The sequence below is a fragment of the Metarhizium album genome (assembly GCF_000804445.1).
Source record: "Metarhizium album ARSEF 1941 chromosome Unknown scaffold_3, whole genome shotgun sequence".
Classification (NCBI taxonomy): domain Eukaryota; kingdom Fungi; phylum Ascomycota; class Sordariomycetes; order Hypocreales; family Clavicipitaceae; genus Metarhizium; species Metarhizium album.
In genome coordinates, this window is record NW_024467577.1 from 900,904 (window position 1) to 918,049 (window position 17,146).

The 17,146-nt window shown below is 46.5% G+C and overlaps 5 protein-coding genes across 5 annotated transcripts; 3 read left to right on the plus strand and 2 right to left on the minus strand.

Annotated features, from left to right (window-relative positions):
- Positions 1–1,372, plus strand: MAM_02040 (high affinity nitrate transporter NrtB; the record flags this gene model as incomplete). The annotated part of the gene is made up of 3 exons (XM_040820839.1): positions 1–20; positions 87–897; positions 941–1,372. 3 exons carry the CDS (start codon positions 1–3, stop codon positions 1,370–1,372), a joined length of 1,263 nt encoding a protein of 420 aa, XP_040681182.1.
- A 1,052-nt stretch (positions 1,373–2,424) lies between these two features.
- MAM_02041 (Cell wall beta-glucan synthesis) lies at positions 2,425–3,259 on the minus strand (the record flags this gene model as incomplete). Its single annotated transcript, XM_040820840.1, has 2 exons — positions 2,425–2,957; positions 3,028–3,259. 2 exons carry the CDS (start codon positions 3,257–3,259, stop codon positions 2,425–2,427), a joined length of 765 nt encoding a protein of 254 aa, XP_040681183.1.
- Positions 3,260–5,850: 2,591 nt separating this feature from the next.
- MAM_02042 (will die slowly) lies at positions 5,851–7,360 on the plus strand (the record flags this gene model as incomplete). Its single annotated transcript, XM_040820841.1, has 2 exons — positions 5,851–6,779; positions 6,841–7,360. 2 exons carry the CDS (start codon positions 5,851–5,853, stop codon positions 7,358–7,360), a joined length of 1,449 nt encoding a protein of 482 aa, XP_040681184.1.
- A 283-nt stretch (positions 7,361–7,643) lies between these two features.
- MAM_02043 (Heat shock protein Hsp70) lies at positions 7,644–9,917 on the minus strand (the record flags this gene model as incomplete). Its single annotated transcript, XM_040820842.1, has 8 exons — positions 7,644–7,976; positions 8,043–8,265; positions 8,349–8,455; positions 8,509–8,611; positions 8,665–8,905; positions 8,981–9,047; positions 9,231–9,807; positions 9,877–9,917. The coding sequence occupies 8 exons, from the start codon at positions 9,915–9,917 to the stop codon at positions 7,644–7,646; spliced, it is 1,692 nt and encodes a 563-aa protein (XP_040681185.1).
- Positions 9,918–10,306: 389 nt separating this feature from the next.
- Positions 10,307–11,853, plus strand: MAM_02044 (uncharacterized protein; the record flags this gene model as incomplete). Its single annotated transcript, XM_040820843.1, has 2 exons — positions 10,307–11,252; positions 11,315–11,853. The coding sequence occupies 2 exons, from the start codon at positions 10,307–10,309 to the stop codon at positions 11,851–11,853; spliced, it is 1,485 nt and encodes a 494-aa protein (XP_040681186.1).
- Between the last annotated feature and the right edge of the window lie 5,293 nt (positions 11,854–17,146).

Consider the following 17,146-nt stretch of genomic DNA (forward strand, 5'->3'; position numbering starts at 1 on the left):
ATGCTCGGGTTCTGGGCATGGTACGAAATCGTTTGCTGCTTTTCCCCCTGGTCCTGTCCTTTCCAGGCCTGATGTCGTCTCTCTAGGTACACATTCCCGCCACTGTTGACAGTCACGATCAAAAAGGACCTTCACCTCGGCGCTTCCCAAGTGGCCAACTCCAACATTGTATCCCTCTGTGCGACCCTGCTTCTGCGGTTCGTGGCCGGGCCCCTCGGCGACCAATTCGGCGCCCGGCGAGTCTACGCCGCACTCCTCCCGCTGGGCTGTCTCCCCATCGGCCTCGCGCCCCTCGTCGAGACCGCCAACGGCCTCTACGTCTCCCGGTTCCTCATTGGCATCCTCGGAGCGACGTTTGTCCCGTGCCAGGTCTGGTGCACCAGCTTCTTCGACAGGAACATTGTCGGCACGGCCAACGCCCTAGCCGGCGGTTGGGGCAACGCCGGCGGCGGCATCACCTACTTCATGGTGCCGGCCGTCTTCGACTCCCTGGTTGCCTCGCAGGGAATGGAGCCGTCCACAGCATGGCGAGTCACCTTTGCCGCCCCCCTCGTCTGCGTGATCGCTCGTGCGCTCGCCATGGTCCTCCTCTGCCCGGACACCCCCGTCGGCAGCTGGGAAGAGAGGTCTCGAGGGCTCCGAGAAAACCAGGACCCGAGCGCCACGGCCGTCGACCCCAGCATGTCCGGCGAGACGCCGGGCCGGGGCGAAGAAAAGGCAGCAAGGTCCGACGACGACTCGAACCTCTACAAGCCGCCATCGGCCACGTCCCTGTCGGCAGCCGTGTCCACTGCTCGGGCAGAGACGGTGCTCAAGCCCGTCGCGCTCTCCTCACAGACGCTCTTCCACGTCGCGACGTACGCGTGCTCCTTTGGCGGCGAGCTGGCCGTCAACTCCGTCCTCGGCTCTACCACGAGGCCAACTTCCACACCTGGGCCAGACCAAGGCCGGCAACTACGCCGCCATCTTCGGCTTCCTCGACCTCGTCACAAGGCCGCTCGGCGGCGTCGCAGCAGACGTCCTGTACAGGCCGTCCGGGCGCAATCTGTGGACGAAAAAGGCCTGCATCACGACGGCCGGCCTCCTGGGCGGCCCGGTGCTCGTCGTCGTCGGACAGGTCGACCCGTCAGAAGCCAACGGCCGCGGCGTCATTTTCGCCCTCGTCTTCCGCTTCGTCGAGGCAGGCAACGGCGCCAACTTCGCCCTCGTCTTCCGCTTCGTCGGCGCGCTCCACATCGCCGTCAACCTGGCCGTCTGTTGGATCGCGCCTCTGCCAGAAGGCCAAGTTGGGGGCGGCCCCGCTAGGCAGCAGGCACACGACTTGTGCCACGTGCACCGACGGTCACTGACGGTTTGCACAGATCTCTGCTGAACTTTGGGCCCTTTTTAGCGCGTCCCCGTTGCACGAAATCGAGGCTGATGGCTTTTTTTCTTTTTTTCTTCTTTCTTTCCGCGTCACCTACGGAGTACCCGCTACCGCTATCATTCGACCGAGACATCGACATGGACCCCATTTATTTACGTACTCGGTCTCGCTGCGGCAAATTGTTAACCGAACATGTGCTCTTCTTTTTGTCTCAAGCCCAAACCCCAAACCCCCGCCGGCACGCCTCGCGCCGCCAACGGACGCGGGACCACCTCGTCTCCTTGTGAGACACCGGTTCCGCTGTCAAATGCCGCCGACGTGCGATGCCGAAGTCGAGTACGGAGTAAGTAAGCCCAGGCTTGATCGGCGCAACTGTTTGCTCGGGATTCGGCCCTACAGCTCATCGTCGCGTACAAATCGGAAGGAGCACGCTTGGGATGGGCTTCATGGCGGGGCGTGACTCCAGAAACTTGTGCCCGCTCGACTTGTCAACTGGTTTGAAGAAACATCACATGATGTGGCCCTAGCAGGCCACAAGGTGGCCTCGACTCCAAGAGCGGGTCACCGTGACATTGCCCACAGACATTGTCGTCCTGTCTTTCAACGCCGTGTACTACGACTTCATGGCTTGCACAGGGGTCATGTTCAAAGTTTATTTCAGCGACGAACCTTGCATCACCACAGACACAAGTTGCGGTTGATAGAAGTTGCTACAAGGGTAGATCTTCAGCATATGACATATGCAGTCACATAGCACTCGAGGGCCACTTGAGATGCACGCCATGGTAAATTACTGTGTTGAGATTGTCTTTGCATGGCGCCTCGATCCGCCGTCAACCCAGCTTGGCCAACAGACTAGATACCACGCATCTCCAACGGGTATGACCCGAAACTTTTCAATCAGTGTCAATATCAACCCATGTATAAGCAAGTACCCATTACCAGAGCGCACGATGTTTCGTATACCACGTGCAACACAGCTAACCCCATTTCCAAGATATATAAATAAAAATAAAATAAGACACGCGCCTAACCATCAACTGCCCATGACTCCCACTTTACAGAGCAAGAACGGCAGCAACAACACCCAGCATGGTGAGAGAGCCGACATGAAGGGCGTTGGCAGCAGCGACAGGGACGGTAGGGGTGGGTAGACCAGTGGTGAAGACAGCAGTGCTGGAGACAGCAGTTCTGGGAACACCAGTAGAAACGACAACGGGAGCAGACTGGCTGGAGGTCTTGACAGCCGTTGTGGAGTTGCCAGGAACGATGCTCTTGTGCTGGGAGGAATGGGTGTGAGCGCTGGTCTTGGCAGAAGTAGAATTTGCGGTCATTGAGGTGCTGACGCTAGACAAGGTAACAGTCTTGATGCTCGAAGTCGCGCTGGCGGAGCCACTTGTGCTGGAGGAAGACTTCGGGCCACTTGAGCTGGAGGAAGACTTCGGGCCAGAGGGCTTGATTTGGAAAGGCGGCGAGTACTGGAACACCTGGGGGTCGCTCTCGTCGATGAAGCGAAAACCGTTCACGGCTTTGGCAACACCATCAGAAGGGATGTCCACCGTGTACGACCCGGCGGCGTAACTGACACCAGCTATAAGATCGCGTCAGGACACACTCTCCCCTTGACCAACTCGGCCAGTACCACATTGCCGCCGACTTACTAGCGAGAGATTGAAGTACGACCTGAGTTCCCTGGGTATCACCACCGAGCAGCTCGATCGTGAGAAGGGTTTTTTGATACTTCGCCTCCGTCGGTTTTTGCCATGTGATGGTATAAGGAGACCCAGCTTGAAGAACCTCGTTGGCTTTGGGGCTGATGACGGCAACGAAGCCGGGCGTCTGGGCCAAGGCAGTGGCGGCGAAGGCCAGGACGGACACGAGTGAGAAACGCATGTTGATGGCTCACGAGATACCAATGTATTATTCTGTGTTGAAATGTGAAGATGTGAAAATTGAAACCGAGAAAAGGAAGATCGAGATGGTATTTAAAAGAGCGTAAGCGGCATAAAGATGGACGCCTGGAAAAAAGAGCGACAGTGACGGGTGACGGAGTGGGAGGAGAAAGAAGGAACAGGTGCGAATCGCGAGCGAGGACGACGAGGTGATAAAGTACTGCTCCGTACGGAGCAGTGTTCCGATACACAGAAGGGATGTTTGGGGGAGGCAGGCCGGCCTCTGGCAGCTGGCATGTGGTGGGGCGTGCCTGGCCAACTGGACATGGGTCCCGACCCATGTCCCTGGACCATTTCATCAGCGGGCTGCTCGGTGGCTGCTGATTTAGGAGACCACAGGCTGCACCCGCCACAGCACAGCACATCAGCGCCCGACGGTTGTGCTTGGCACGGTGGGGTCCCTGCCAGGGGCAAGGCAAATTGCGTCCGAGAATGGAGACGGCCCATTGGCCAGAGCGGGCAGCCCTGGGCTGACCGCGCATGAATTGGCGGCTTAAAATACGGAGAATTAACAGGGAGCTAGGCCTATTACGATAACCTTGGGGGGAGAAATTTTCCCATCGTCATAACTACGGAGTACAGGGATCGTATAAAACGCACATTTATTGGTGGTGCAAACTAGCATTATTGCAGCTGGTAAACAAATGTAAGGGGTACAGCTAATTTCACGAGCGTGAAGCTGTAGTTTTACACTTACTACTCAGCAAAATGTACGCAGAAAATTGCTGCACAAAGGAAGTCGCCTTTATATGCTTGACATGTGTAGGAGGTACTTCGTCCTTGGGCGTGCGCGCCGAATCGCTACAACAGAGGATCATTACAGACGTGGTTTTCCTGTAGACCGTTGATCCAGGTAATTAACAAGGTACCTCCCTACCTAAGTACCTACCCAAGTAAAGTACTCAAGGTAGCTTGGTAGGTAAGTACCTACCTAGGTGGGTACGTTCCTGTCGACGACGAAAAGTGGGACGCCACGGAAAGGTACGCAGGTAAGCGGCTCAATCCGACTCGCGACACCATCACCACGAGGCGCTGCTTTGAGGATTCTCGGCGAGAAGCTAGTCCGCGTGGCGAAGCGACTAAGCCGAAGCTAATAATCGATATCAAAGAGGGAAAAGAGAGAATGGTGCCATACTACCTTGGCGAGGTGGATAGTTGCCCATGTCACGAATCTTCCCGTCTGCCCTAAAAATAGCCCCCAAGGCCGGCTGCAAACTCCCACTCCCATGCGCCCGTGTGGCATCTCGCGATGCAATCAATAGTACGTACTCGTACGTAGGTCCCAGGCTGCTCGCTAGACGCATGATACATTTGGCGAATCATGGCTTGGACATGTTTATTGCTTGGCGAGTGAGTCCATCCAGCCGCAAGCGCCGATCACGCACGATTCTCGCAAAACCCGCGCTGCGGAATCGAATCCACCCACGTGGCGTGGCTGGGATGGTTTACAAAGCAAGCAGACAAGACTACGGAGTACTCAGTATGTAATTGCACTCAGTCTCATCGCCCGAATGGCTGACGAGGTCTCGAGTCGCTTAGCGCTAAGTCCATGACACGCCTCACCAGTCATACCGAGCGAGTGTGAGTCCCCTCGGCGCCGTTCGAGCAAGGGGAACCTGGGCAGCGTGCTCGATTGCGGCGGCTCATCTTCGTCATCTTCCACACAAGGAGTACTACCCAGGTTGACAGTTAAAGCGACGACGTTTCCTCTTGTATTCGACCGGCACGTCGTTGGGCCAATGGAGCCTGCGGGACTGGGCAGTTTAATTGACACCCCCACCTCTATTATTATAGACATTGTTTGTTCAGGTCAATCTCGTCCTTGGACTTGGAAGGACAGTACGCAACGGCATGCGTATGAGCGCGTCCAGCCAGGGCCCAGTTCGTGAATGTGTTTTTCCCCTTTCCCCGCCAGTCCGAGCGCTGGTGACACAACATCGTCGCGTGTCCCTGAAAACCAGCCACGGCATGATCGCAATGTGCCCAGGCCCATGCTAAATCTGAGACACAGCCGCAATTACGGAGTAGCAAAGCCAGATGCTAGAGACCGTACCGAGTGGCACTAGCCTCAATTTGGATCTACTATCCCGTACCTCCCAACGCAGGTACGTACCTGCCAATTTAATTAATTGAAAACCGAGTAAATGTGTCCTTTCGTCAATACGGGCCATCAATTGCAGCACTGGAAAAAAAAGACACCCCTGCCTGGCTCAATCAATGGGTGTAAGTCCCCCGGGGTACCATGACTGAGTAGGCGCTCAGCATCTTTGGCAGACGTGTAAAGTACGTGCAGATAGGCATGTTTCCGTCGTATTCTCATGTCGTCGACATGTGCGCCTCGAGCTGGACAATTTGACCGATGGTTGCCCGAGTATAGGGTACCTCAATTTGGCCAAGTTGAAGCCGCCAGACCACTACCGCGGCTCCTCGGCCAATCACAGCCGCCAAACACCCACAATAATTCCGAGCCTCTCGAGCAACTTGTCCCGGATCCTCAGCCTCGTCACGACCAAGGCATCCCCAACCTCAGCTATGCATTCGGCCGACCGTCTCACGCCCGACACGCCTCCCACCAAGCGGCACAAGACGCACGACGACTCGCCACAGCGTTCAAGCTCGCCGGGCGGGTCTCCCCATGCCAGGAAACACTCAGAGGCCCCGTGGCAGGAGACTCGCGATCCCTCACCATCCAGATACGACGCGACGAGAAGTCCCAGTGCCACGGGCTCAAACAAGTACTATTCATCGCGGTCTCGCTCGCGAAGACGGTCAAGATCCATCTCCACCTCGGAGTCGAGCACGCGGTCAGGGTCGCCCCCTCGTTCCCGCACGCATTCTCGCCGGCTGTCCGGGTCGTCAACGTCCTCTGACCGCACGCGAACCGAGTCCTACTCGCCCCGGCCGCGACAACACACACCGGCCCGTGAGCCCTCGAAGCCCAACTACAGGCCACGTCTGGTGCTGCACGGCCACACAGGCCCCGTCTCACAGGTCAGGATATCGCCAAATGGCAGATTCATCGCCTCAGCGTCCGCAGACGCAACCCTCAAGCTGTGGGACGCCGCGACCGGCGCGCACATGGACACGCTGGTCGGCCACATGGCGGGCTTGAGCTGCGTCGCATGGACTCCGGACAGCAACACCCTGGCCAGCGGCTCCGACGACAAGGCCATCCGCCTGTGGGATCGCGTGACGGGACGCCCGAAAACGACCACGCGCAAATCAGTCGCGGGCCAGGAAATGGCCGCCCTGCGCGGCCACCACAACTATATCCACTGCCTGGCGTTCTCGCCAAAAGGAAACATCCTCGCCAGTGGCTCCTATGACGAAGCCGTGTTCCTATGGGACGTCAGGGCCGGACGGCTGATGAGGAGCTTGCCGGCTCACAGCGACCCCGTCAGCGGCATCGACTTTTGTCGAGACGGCACACTGGTCGTGAGCTGCTCGACGGATGGACTGATGTAAGCGTGCTGAACTTGGACTGCCAAGACCGCCGACCGATGAGAAGCTAACGGATCGCAGTCGAGTCTGGGACACCTCGACCGGCCAATGTCTCCGGACACTCGTCCACGAGGACAATCCCGCCGTGACAAACGTCTGCTTCTCCCCCAACGGCCGCTTTGTCCTGGCCTTTAATCTCGACAACTGCATACGTCTTTGGGACTACGTGGTGGGCACCGTGAAAAAGACGTACCAGGGCCACCGGAACGAGAAATTCGCCATAGGTGGCTGCTTTGGTGTCTTGGACGAAGAGCCCTTTGTCGCCTCTGCAAGTGAAGATGGCGATGTGGTACTGTGGGATGTCAATAACAAGGAGATACTGCAGAGAATCCTGACAGGCCACAAAGGTGTCTGTTTCTGGGTTGATGTCAACGGCGAGACTTTGGCAAGTGCTGGACAGGACCACACCATTAGAGTGTACAAACACATAAGGGAGGGCGACGACACAAATGAGAATGCCCAGTCTGAGGTGGCGATGGCGAGCCAGTTGCAGGGTGAGCTGCCTATTCGGCAGGAGGACATCAAGTTAGAAGATGCGTGAAATGATGATGAAGTTTATGAGAAAGCTATGATACCTTATGAACTTTTGTCCAGACTAGGTTTAAGCTCTTTGTGTCTCTCATAGCAACTGTCCAAGTCATGGTGAAAACTGACTCCCCAATATCCATAGGCCATGTCCTCAATTGTTACCAAGCCGTTACTTCAAGAAAAAAAATGAAGTGAAATCCGTTGCATGCCCTCCATTCTTTGTTGCCCTGTTAACGCTGGACTTTGAATGCTACGCTGGTTTGCTCAATGGCAAACACCCCGATCGCTCGGTCGAATCAGACGTATTCCACCTGAACAACATGCTGTGCAACCCGCTCTCCATCATAGTACACCGTAAAATCAACAGTGGTACCGTTGCAAGTCATCTCTATCTCATATTCGAGGATGCGATAGGCCTCACCTCGATTGTTGACTCCAATCGGTAACAAACGCCGTTTTATCGTCTTTTCCCAGTTGACCTTGCACAATACAGATACTGATTGATCTCTTCTCGAAGGTGGCTTCGAGGAAGATGAAACGACAAACTCCTCAGAAATTGGTCCAATGGCGCCGTTGAATGTGTAACGGAACTGGTGGCGTACCGATGTGGTGGCGGATAAGTCAAGGCCCTAAACATAAAAGTGTCAACTGGGTCGTGTAAAATTTGGAGTGATAAGTGATGGTTGCAGTACTACCTGTCGTATGAACCACTGCATTTGGTTCGCTGCCTCCTGCTCCAATGTACAGGGATCAATGAACCAGTCTTTGTAGGAGTGAATTTCGTGGTTGAAAGGTTCCGAGATCTCAACGCCGTAACTCATTCGAGCCACCCTGGTGTCAACCTTTACATCGCAGCATCCAGACAAACCCAAAGCTGTGATTCCGTGAGCCACCGCTCCGCGGCATATTGCAGCCCAGCTAATAAACATACTTTAGTACACATCTACGAGTTCACTACATGCTTATTTCAATTACAAAAGTGCAGGAGGAAAGGAACTTACGGTTTAGAACCTCGAGATTGAAGGACCGTTGTGTCCTCACCAACTAACAACTTGAGTTGCTCAAATAAGTATGGGCTCCGTCCAAACCCGCCAACAAGGATAATGAACTGGTCTTCGACTTAGAGTAAATTGCATCGGATGTTGGGGTCGGCCGTCGTACCTTTTGTTTTTCCCCATACTTTCCCATGATGGCCATTGATTGATGAAGGACAAGAGACTTGACCTTGGCAACAATTGGGTCAAATACGTCGATTAGTTCGGAACTGCTTATGCTCAGCTTTCCTCCCGAGAGATTAATCATAACTTCTTAACTAACGTCATAATCTCCAATGTTGAAGTTCGTTTTTTGCCTTTTCTCTTTGCAACCACCGAGTTGGGAAGTTCAACGCCCCACGAGCGATTCTGACCTCGGAACTGTGGTTTGATACCATGCTCCCAATTATCGTTGAGAAACTTCTTGAGCTGTCTCTTGTCGACAGTGTCAAGCCAGTTAGAGGTTTTTGAAATTATAAGCTTTTTGAACTGTTCGTCTAGGAATATCCCACCGCATAAGCCACCTGAGAAAATGCTTCATGTTAGACACGCTTCAATCTCATGGGTTGCAATCAAGCTAGCTCCATGCCGTGACATACCTTCCCCTTTGACGCACTCTTTCAAGACGAATGGTTCTTTTCTTTCCACTCGATAACTAATGAGATCCTGTTATATGTATGAGATTCTAAAACCGGGACGTCGACTTGAGATTGTGGGCAACCTACCACTGTGCCACCTCCAGCATCACAAACCACAATGTGGTCTCCCGCCTTTTGTTAAAAAAAAGAAGAAGGAAAAATAAGCAAATAATCAAGAGCTGAATGATCCACTAGAAACATGTCTACCCACCTTGATAGTTGATTTCTTGGAATGATCCTTGATTGTTGCCAATGCTGCCGCTTCGGGCTCTGAGACGAAACTCAGAACCGTCTCACCAGCACATCTCTTGCTTAAAATTCCAGCTTTTTGAGCCGCTTGCCTCATACTTTCCTGAGCATAGTGAGGCCATATAGCTGGCAGCGTCATAACGACATAGAAACGGCATTTTTCTACCAAGTTTTTGCCATTTGCTTCCTCGATGGACTGCAGGGCATGCTTCCACAGCTGGGTGAGGAAACATGCCACGAGATCAACAACATCTCTGTGAGATGCTTCCTGGAGGCGACGGGCTTCCAGTACTTTTGGCGAGTGGCGCAAGTCCGAGGGAAGATCCTGCTCTTTGAGCAGCAGCAACTTGAACCATTCAAGGACTTCATCGTTTTCAGGAACGGCATACCCCCATTTGATATTGTCACGACCTTTACCGAAATAAAGATGGGTCGGGGTTTTCTCGAGGTCTGAACAATGATTAAGGTCGGAATTCCACGTAGTTACTACCTCGATCTCCTCGGGCTCTTTGGAGTATGCCCATGCCACCCCAGAGTATCTGTCATGAACTGTCAGAGGTGTGCGATCAATAGACATATATGAACAAGACGTAGGACAGGAAACGCACGTGGTGCCAAAGTCAATTCCGACGATTATGTACTCGTCCATGATGCAAGCTGACGATAGCCGATAGAAGTAATCCGAATGGCCCGACTTTGCGAGATATTCATGAGGATTTGCCAATGTGTGAGGAAGCGAGGAACCGAGATTCAGTCCCAAGGAGCAAACGTCGCAAGCAGACCGTGCGGTTGAGTTGGAAGAAAGCTGAGCCTCAGCTCAATCGCTCACTTTTGTAGTGCGGCAACTTCACTAGTCGTGCTTGCCAGCTGTTGCCAGCTGTTGTCGGCTGCCCACGGCTTGTTGTTATTTCTCACACACTCAGCATTTTCACTCTGAAACGAAGCCCACCGAGCACACCAACGCTTCTTCAGTCAACCAGCTGAAATAGACCATCCGCAGGAATCGAAGGATTACACACCCAGAGGATGTCAGAAACGATGCCTTTGAAGATCTTTGGGACGGAGATGTTTCCTTCGCACATACCGTCGGGATCACCTCGCAACGAATCGATCAAAGCTGAGCCGCCTCTTCAACAAGATCGAGCTCCGGTGGCCATTTCTGAGCTTCAAGAAGCTACGCAGAATATGGAGTGCGACGAAGCGCCGTGCGGGAACCAAGATAGGCTGTCAGTATCAACAGAAACTGCGTCGACGCAAAGTCGGCTTCATCGACGGAAGTTCTTCGTCAGTGAAACATGCACCGATGGTGCCCACACTGAATTTAAATGGTACCAGTGTGAAGAACTCAGCCTGGACAATCAAATCAAGAGTTTAAACGAAGAAATTGCCCGTCTTGAGCAGCAAAACTCAGATTGTGGCACGGCAAACCATAAGCTTAATGAAGAAATTCGCAGCCTTTACCAACAAAATTATGACATTTGCTCAGTGAACGGTTATTTGGGTGAAGAAATTCGCCAACTCAGCCTGCAAGTCTCGGAGTTATCGCAAGAGAATCACAGCATGGAGTTACAGAATCATCAATTGAGGGCGCAGCTTCAGGAAGCCCAACAGCAGGCGCAGAGGGCTGCTGCATGTCACGGAAAGTCAAGTCCAGGAGCAAACGGAAACAAGATACCTGATTCAGAAATCAAGTCGAAATGGAGACAAATCAAGTTCAATGTGAAGATTTTGGCCGGGTTCATACTTGACAACAATTCTATAGACAGCCGGCAAGCCAGGCATTGTATCGAGGTAATGAAGGGATTAATGAATGGCAAAACCGGCAACGCGACAGAGGATTTCTTCCAGGAGCCGTGCAACGGGCGATTTTGGGTGGAAGCATATCTCTGGAAGGTCCTCTCCGATGTTGTTTTTGAATCGAAAGGCGGAACTGTTACGACCGCTGCGAGAAGCACTTTCAAAAAACTTAGGAAGCAGTATGCCAGTGGGTACTTACTAATACTCTACATGAAAGTACCTAGTAACTTACCAACATTCTTAAAATAGGGATGAAAATAGGCGACTCGTCCCAGATCGCGCCCATGTATGAGTGGTTACAATTAGGTTGGGCCTTCATACAGCCACCACCAACACCTGACTACGTCAACGAGCTCCTACGAAAGCACTGCGAAGAAATCTACAAAATGATTCACGGCAATGGTGACAGTGAGCGCTCAGATAGTCGAGAAGATTCACGCGAAGTGCTCCGAGATTTGATGAAGTTGGCTCTGGAGCTAGATGACATGATCATGACCTCAAAAGCCACGTTCACCGTGGTATGGCCTGCTGAGATGGGCGAGTTCAACACTGGCAATGGCACGGAGTATCGAGCATCTCATATGGAGGTAGTACAGGAAGATGGAGAGCCCAGTGAGAATGTGACGTTGAGGCTCTGCGTTACCCCTTTACTCCTGAAGAGAGGGAATGCGAACGGTAGGAACTACGAGACTCAGATTGTGCTCGTTAAGAGCGATGTTGTGGTGGCTTACGGATCTAGTCAGGGGAGCACACAACTTCACCAGCTTCAGGAGAGCACCCCTCCATGAGATGTTACCTGGACTCGACGTCTACCTTGTCTTTTTCCTTTTCCAAAAAACCGGCACTCAGGAAGTGACAGTGATGGGCATGAATCAGCAAGGTTTACATGAGAAAACAATTCGGCTTTTGGTGAAAAGCTGGAATTGAGTGGCATGGATACGGTTTTTCATCGCTGATGTAGCTAATGAGGACAAGACGCAGAAGTAGAAGCAGGGAAGGGCAAACACACCGCAATATGACCAGGCCCCTGATGCCAGATTTCTTCCTCCCATATCCAAGCAGGCAATTATTTTACCAACACCAGACTCGGTACTCCGTAGCCAGAATAGGAATACGGAAACAGTGGTGATGTACTCGGTAACCTTGTGCTAAAACATGTTTGACATTGCAGGATGATGCGGCCCGAGACAAAGTGACATGTTCTGCCCTGGGGTGCAACAAGATGTCGGAGTGGGGCTGTGCTCGAAATGGGACTTTTGCAGCTTCTGATGCTGTTCTTTGCTCCTGGTGAAACTAGCTTGTAGTTAGTTGAGTGAAGTTTAATTTGTAGAAACCATTGTCCAAGGTATTGGGACGGTGAGTCACACCGCACTTGTCTGCAAGCTTGTGATGACCTTATACTATTTCATCGGGACAACGTGTTGGTCGTTGGACTGAGAAAAATGGGATGTGAAAAGTGTTCCCTGACGGTGAACAACAAACACAATAGATCTCGTGGCGAGTCAGAAGCGTTCTGGCGCACCCAAGCCTGGCCCCTGACTCTGGTAAAAGGCGCAAAGCACGTTGGGCGAGAGTTTAGCCGTGCGACCAACAGCGCCGAGGGCTGTTAGGGGGAAAAGTGGGACAAGTCATATGACCTAGGAAAATGAGGGGCATAATTACGGAGTGGACTTAATTATAAAAACTTAGAGAAGACAAGTATTAATACACCTAATGCCTACTAACTAGCATTACATTTTAGTAATAAGACTAGGACCTCTTTTCTTTGTTGTTATTTGCTCTATTGCTGCTATTTAATGTAGACGAGGTTGAGAAACACTACAGACAGACGCAAACCCCTAGAATAGATAGTATGTATGTATAATATAATAAGAATAGATAGAAATAAAACTTGCAATAAAACAATTAAGAAATAGCAAGTTAGATAGAATTAATTTATAACACCACTTGCAATAAAACAATTAAGAAATAGCAAGTTAGATAGAATTAATTTATAACACCTAAAACTTAATTAACATAAATATATAGATAGGTTAGGTTGTCTCTAGAACCTTAAAACTGCAGAATTAAGGACAGAAGGGGAAAGACAAGGGAAATTATAAATAATATAAGATCTTAAAACTATAGAGTTAGGATTATAATAAGAGAAATTAGAATCCCTTATATGCATAGAACTTTAAACGCAAGAATAAACTCCTAGAGTTAATATATAGAATTGCAAGACTATAGAATTAAAATTATAAAAAAGAATACAAATAGACTTAAAGCGTAGAGATAATATATAGAATTATAAGACTATAGAATTAGAATTACAAAAGAACACTAAAGAATTATACGCACTATAGAACGTAAGAGAAATTAGGCGAGGATAGTCTTAATAGAGAGACTGCTAGAAATAATGCTGCTAAAACAAACTAGAACTAGAAACTAATTAAAATAAGAATTAGATATATATAGATATACAACTAGAACTCTTAATTTTTAATAAGGTTTGTAAACACTCTCTAGAGTTAGAGAAGATAATAGTTAAGATAAACTATTAGTGCTAGACAAGCTATAGAATCTAGGAAAATATATAGATAATAGCTAGACATACTATAATAAGATACTACTCTATTTAACTTTAAGGACAATTTAGGAGCTATAATAAACACAAAGAAATAGTATAGTAGCTATTACTATTAAAGACTTAGGCTTATTAAAGCTATTAAACAACTTTAGACATAAGGTTAATAAATAAACAAAATAACAAGATATATAGAATATATAACTTATAGAATATATATAGATATATAGAAGATAAAATAAATAATATATAATAAATTTATAAAGGCAAGAAGAATTAATTATAATAGAGAGTTTAGAGAGGACAAATTACTATTTAGTTTAATTGTAATTATTTGCATATTACTAGTATAGATAGTTGTAGTTACTAGAGTTCTAGTTAGTAGTTATAACTGCTAGAGTTCTAGCGACAAGCACTAGAGTTATAGATCTAGAGAGGTAGTTAGAAGAGCTACTAGACACTAACAGACTAGAGTTTAAACTTATAGCTCTAGAGACCCCTCTATAGACCTACTCTAAGGCTAGAAGCAATAGTTTTTGTGCACAAAAAAACCCTACTTAACTAATAAGTATATAGACTACTTTGCGCTATAGTTACTCTACGTTTAGTCTATGAGAAATATTTAATTAGTGTTTAATTTAGTAGGCAATAGAATAGACTTAATTATAGTAGAATTTAGAAAGAAGTTAGTAAATTAAATAGAGATAGAAAAGAATAGTTTAGTAATTCTAGGAAATAGTAATTAGTCTAGGAAATAGTAATTAGAAAGATAAATAGATATAGTCTTCTTAACTTCTATTCTTTAAGAAAACTTATACTAAGATTTTTCTTCTTCTTAACTAGATAAAATAAACAACTTAACTAATAATAAACCTACTTTGCCTATATTAATATAGACATAATAAAGACTATTATAATTCTAAGAATTATAGTAATATTATTTCTATCTTATAACTCCCTTTAGTTTGCATACTATCTGCTAGCTCTAGATAGACTTATTTAGGTTATTCTAACTCTTCTTAGAAAATACTTTTAATTTAATTCTCTTTTTATTTAATAAAAACAAATATCTACTTAAGAACGTTTAGAAGACCTTAGAATACAACTCTTTTCTATATTACGCAGGTTAGATATAGAATTATTAAAGTTAGACTTAAGTTCTAATTATTCTTTAATATAGATTTTTATAAAAGACCTTTCCCCTAGCTTAATGTGTTCTTTAGAAGAAGTCTTGCTAACATTCTTACTACTATTAATTAAGTTAGAAAGATAGTTATTCTTATCTATAGAAACTATAGACACCTTATGTTCTTATCTAATAGAAGGTATAGGTAGGATTTCTTTCGCTAGACACTCTAAGGATAGACTAGCACAAAATTATATTAACTACTGCAATACTATAGCAGCCCTAGCAAGAGTACTAGAATATATAGAGACTCTAGCAAGAGTATACTTTACTTATAGGTTAAAAGAGAGAGCAGTAGTATAGTATAAAGATTTAGACTATAAAGAATAAAGATAGAATATTCTTTTAGCTAAGTTTGTTAAGAAGTTTTCTAACCTAGACTTATATATAGAAGTTGCAATAAAATAGGAGGTTTTCTGCTTTGCTAGAGAAAAAAGTAAATTATTAATAGCATATATTTAAAGAGCAGAAAACCTAGCATTAAAGGTAAAGATAGATATAAGATAAATTTTGCTTATAAACTTTATTACTTATTTAGCTAATAGAGAAGTAGACAGTAAGTTACAAGAATAAGTATTTAATTGTTTGTTTGCTTTAGACAAATAAATGCAGAGAATAGTAGCAAAAGGTTTAATAATAGTAGACCTTAAGATTATTTTATATAATTATTAATTATCTACTTTAGAGAAGATTACAAGACAGTATAGAGAACTCATCCTAGCTGTTAGTATAGATTTAATATAGGCATTAATAGACTATTAAATAAAATAGAACAAATAATAAGCAGAATAATAAGTAAAAAGAAATAAAAAGATATACAAGCTAATTAAATAGTTAGAAGCTTTCTAAGTTGCATAAAACAACTCTTCTAAATTAACTAGACTATATAGACAATATAGAAGGTCTAGTTATAACAACTAGAATGTAGATTAATAAGTAGAAGGAAATTATATAAACTTCTATAATAATAATAATTCTAGAAAAGAAGTCTTATTATTACTAGCTCTAGGGAATCTCCTAGGCCTAAGAAACAACATTTAGAGAGATCTAGACTTCTTTTAGTGTTTCTTATATAGTAAATAGAGATATATAAAGTATAGTTGCAGGAGTTAAGATAAATGCTCTCTAGAGAAGTTTAAGGAACAATATAAATAATAGCAATAGAATTTGCTGTAGATAAAGAGAGACAGACGTTAAGAACTTAATATAAGAGTCTAGTCTAACTATATTAGTAATATAGAATAGAACTAATAGAACGCTATTCTACTACCTAGATATACACTTAAGACTCTACTCTGTAATAGACTCAAGCTGTAGGCTTAAGTAGGTACAAGGCACTATATTAGTGCCTTATTAGGTACGCTTTAGATGCATATTAAACCTATATATATATAATAGAAGGAAAAGGGGGGATAGAGAGCTTCTTCTTTCCCTCTTTTCTCTTCTTAAGTTTATAGTTAATACTAGTAATACTTATATATAGTAGCTTATAAAGCTAGTTCTTAATATACTATAAACTTTATTTTACTATAATAAATAAATACTTTTTAAACTCTACAAAGAGTAACTTACTATTAGCTAGCAATATAATACTATTAAGCACTTAGGCTAAAGTAGCTGCTCTCTAGGAAACTATTAATAACTAGGCACAACTAATTTATAACTTAATATAGTAGTATATTATATTCTCTAGATTAGTACCTACTATACTAGATAATTCCTTGCACTCTTTTTATCTAGGTGTATAACTAATACTATTATATAAGCTAAAATAGAAGCTAATTAAAATAGAGCCTCTCTTTAAGAGAGATAAGTCTATATTTACTATATAGTAAAGCTCCTGGCCTCTTCCAAACTTTTGATGGCACCGTCGTTAATTTCCCCGGCCTTTGCCTTATTCTGCGACTCTTCGTAGCTAGATTTTAGCTTTTCTGCTAGTCTTCCTGGAGAGTTGAGCGAATGGACGGGGGAGCTGCCAGACTTGGAAGGGGACAACAGAGAGTTGGCGGCGACAGAGGCGGAGGAACCTTGCGCTTTCAGCGCAGGCGCAGGCGCAGCGGCTTCTTGATCTTCATCTTCATCGTCGTCATCATAGTCATCTTCATGTTTAGTTTAAGAATAAAATAGCACTAGTAGGAGGCATAAACTAAACTAATATAGTTAAGCTAGTAAAGCTTTAATAAGCCTTAAGCAAAGAAATATATAAAGTAATTCTTAGCTAAAATATCTTCTGCACTTTATACTAACTAGTAATTATAAAGCTATAATGCTTTGCTATAGACTTTAAGTTATACTACTTAGAGAAGAAGCTTTATAATTAATATAGTAG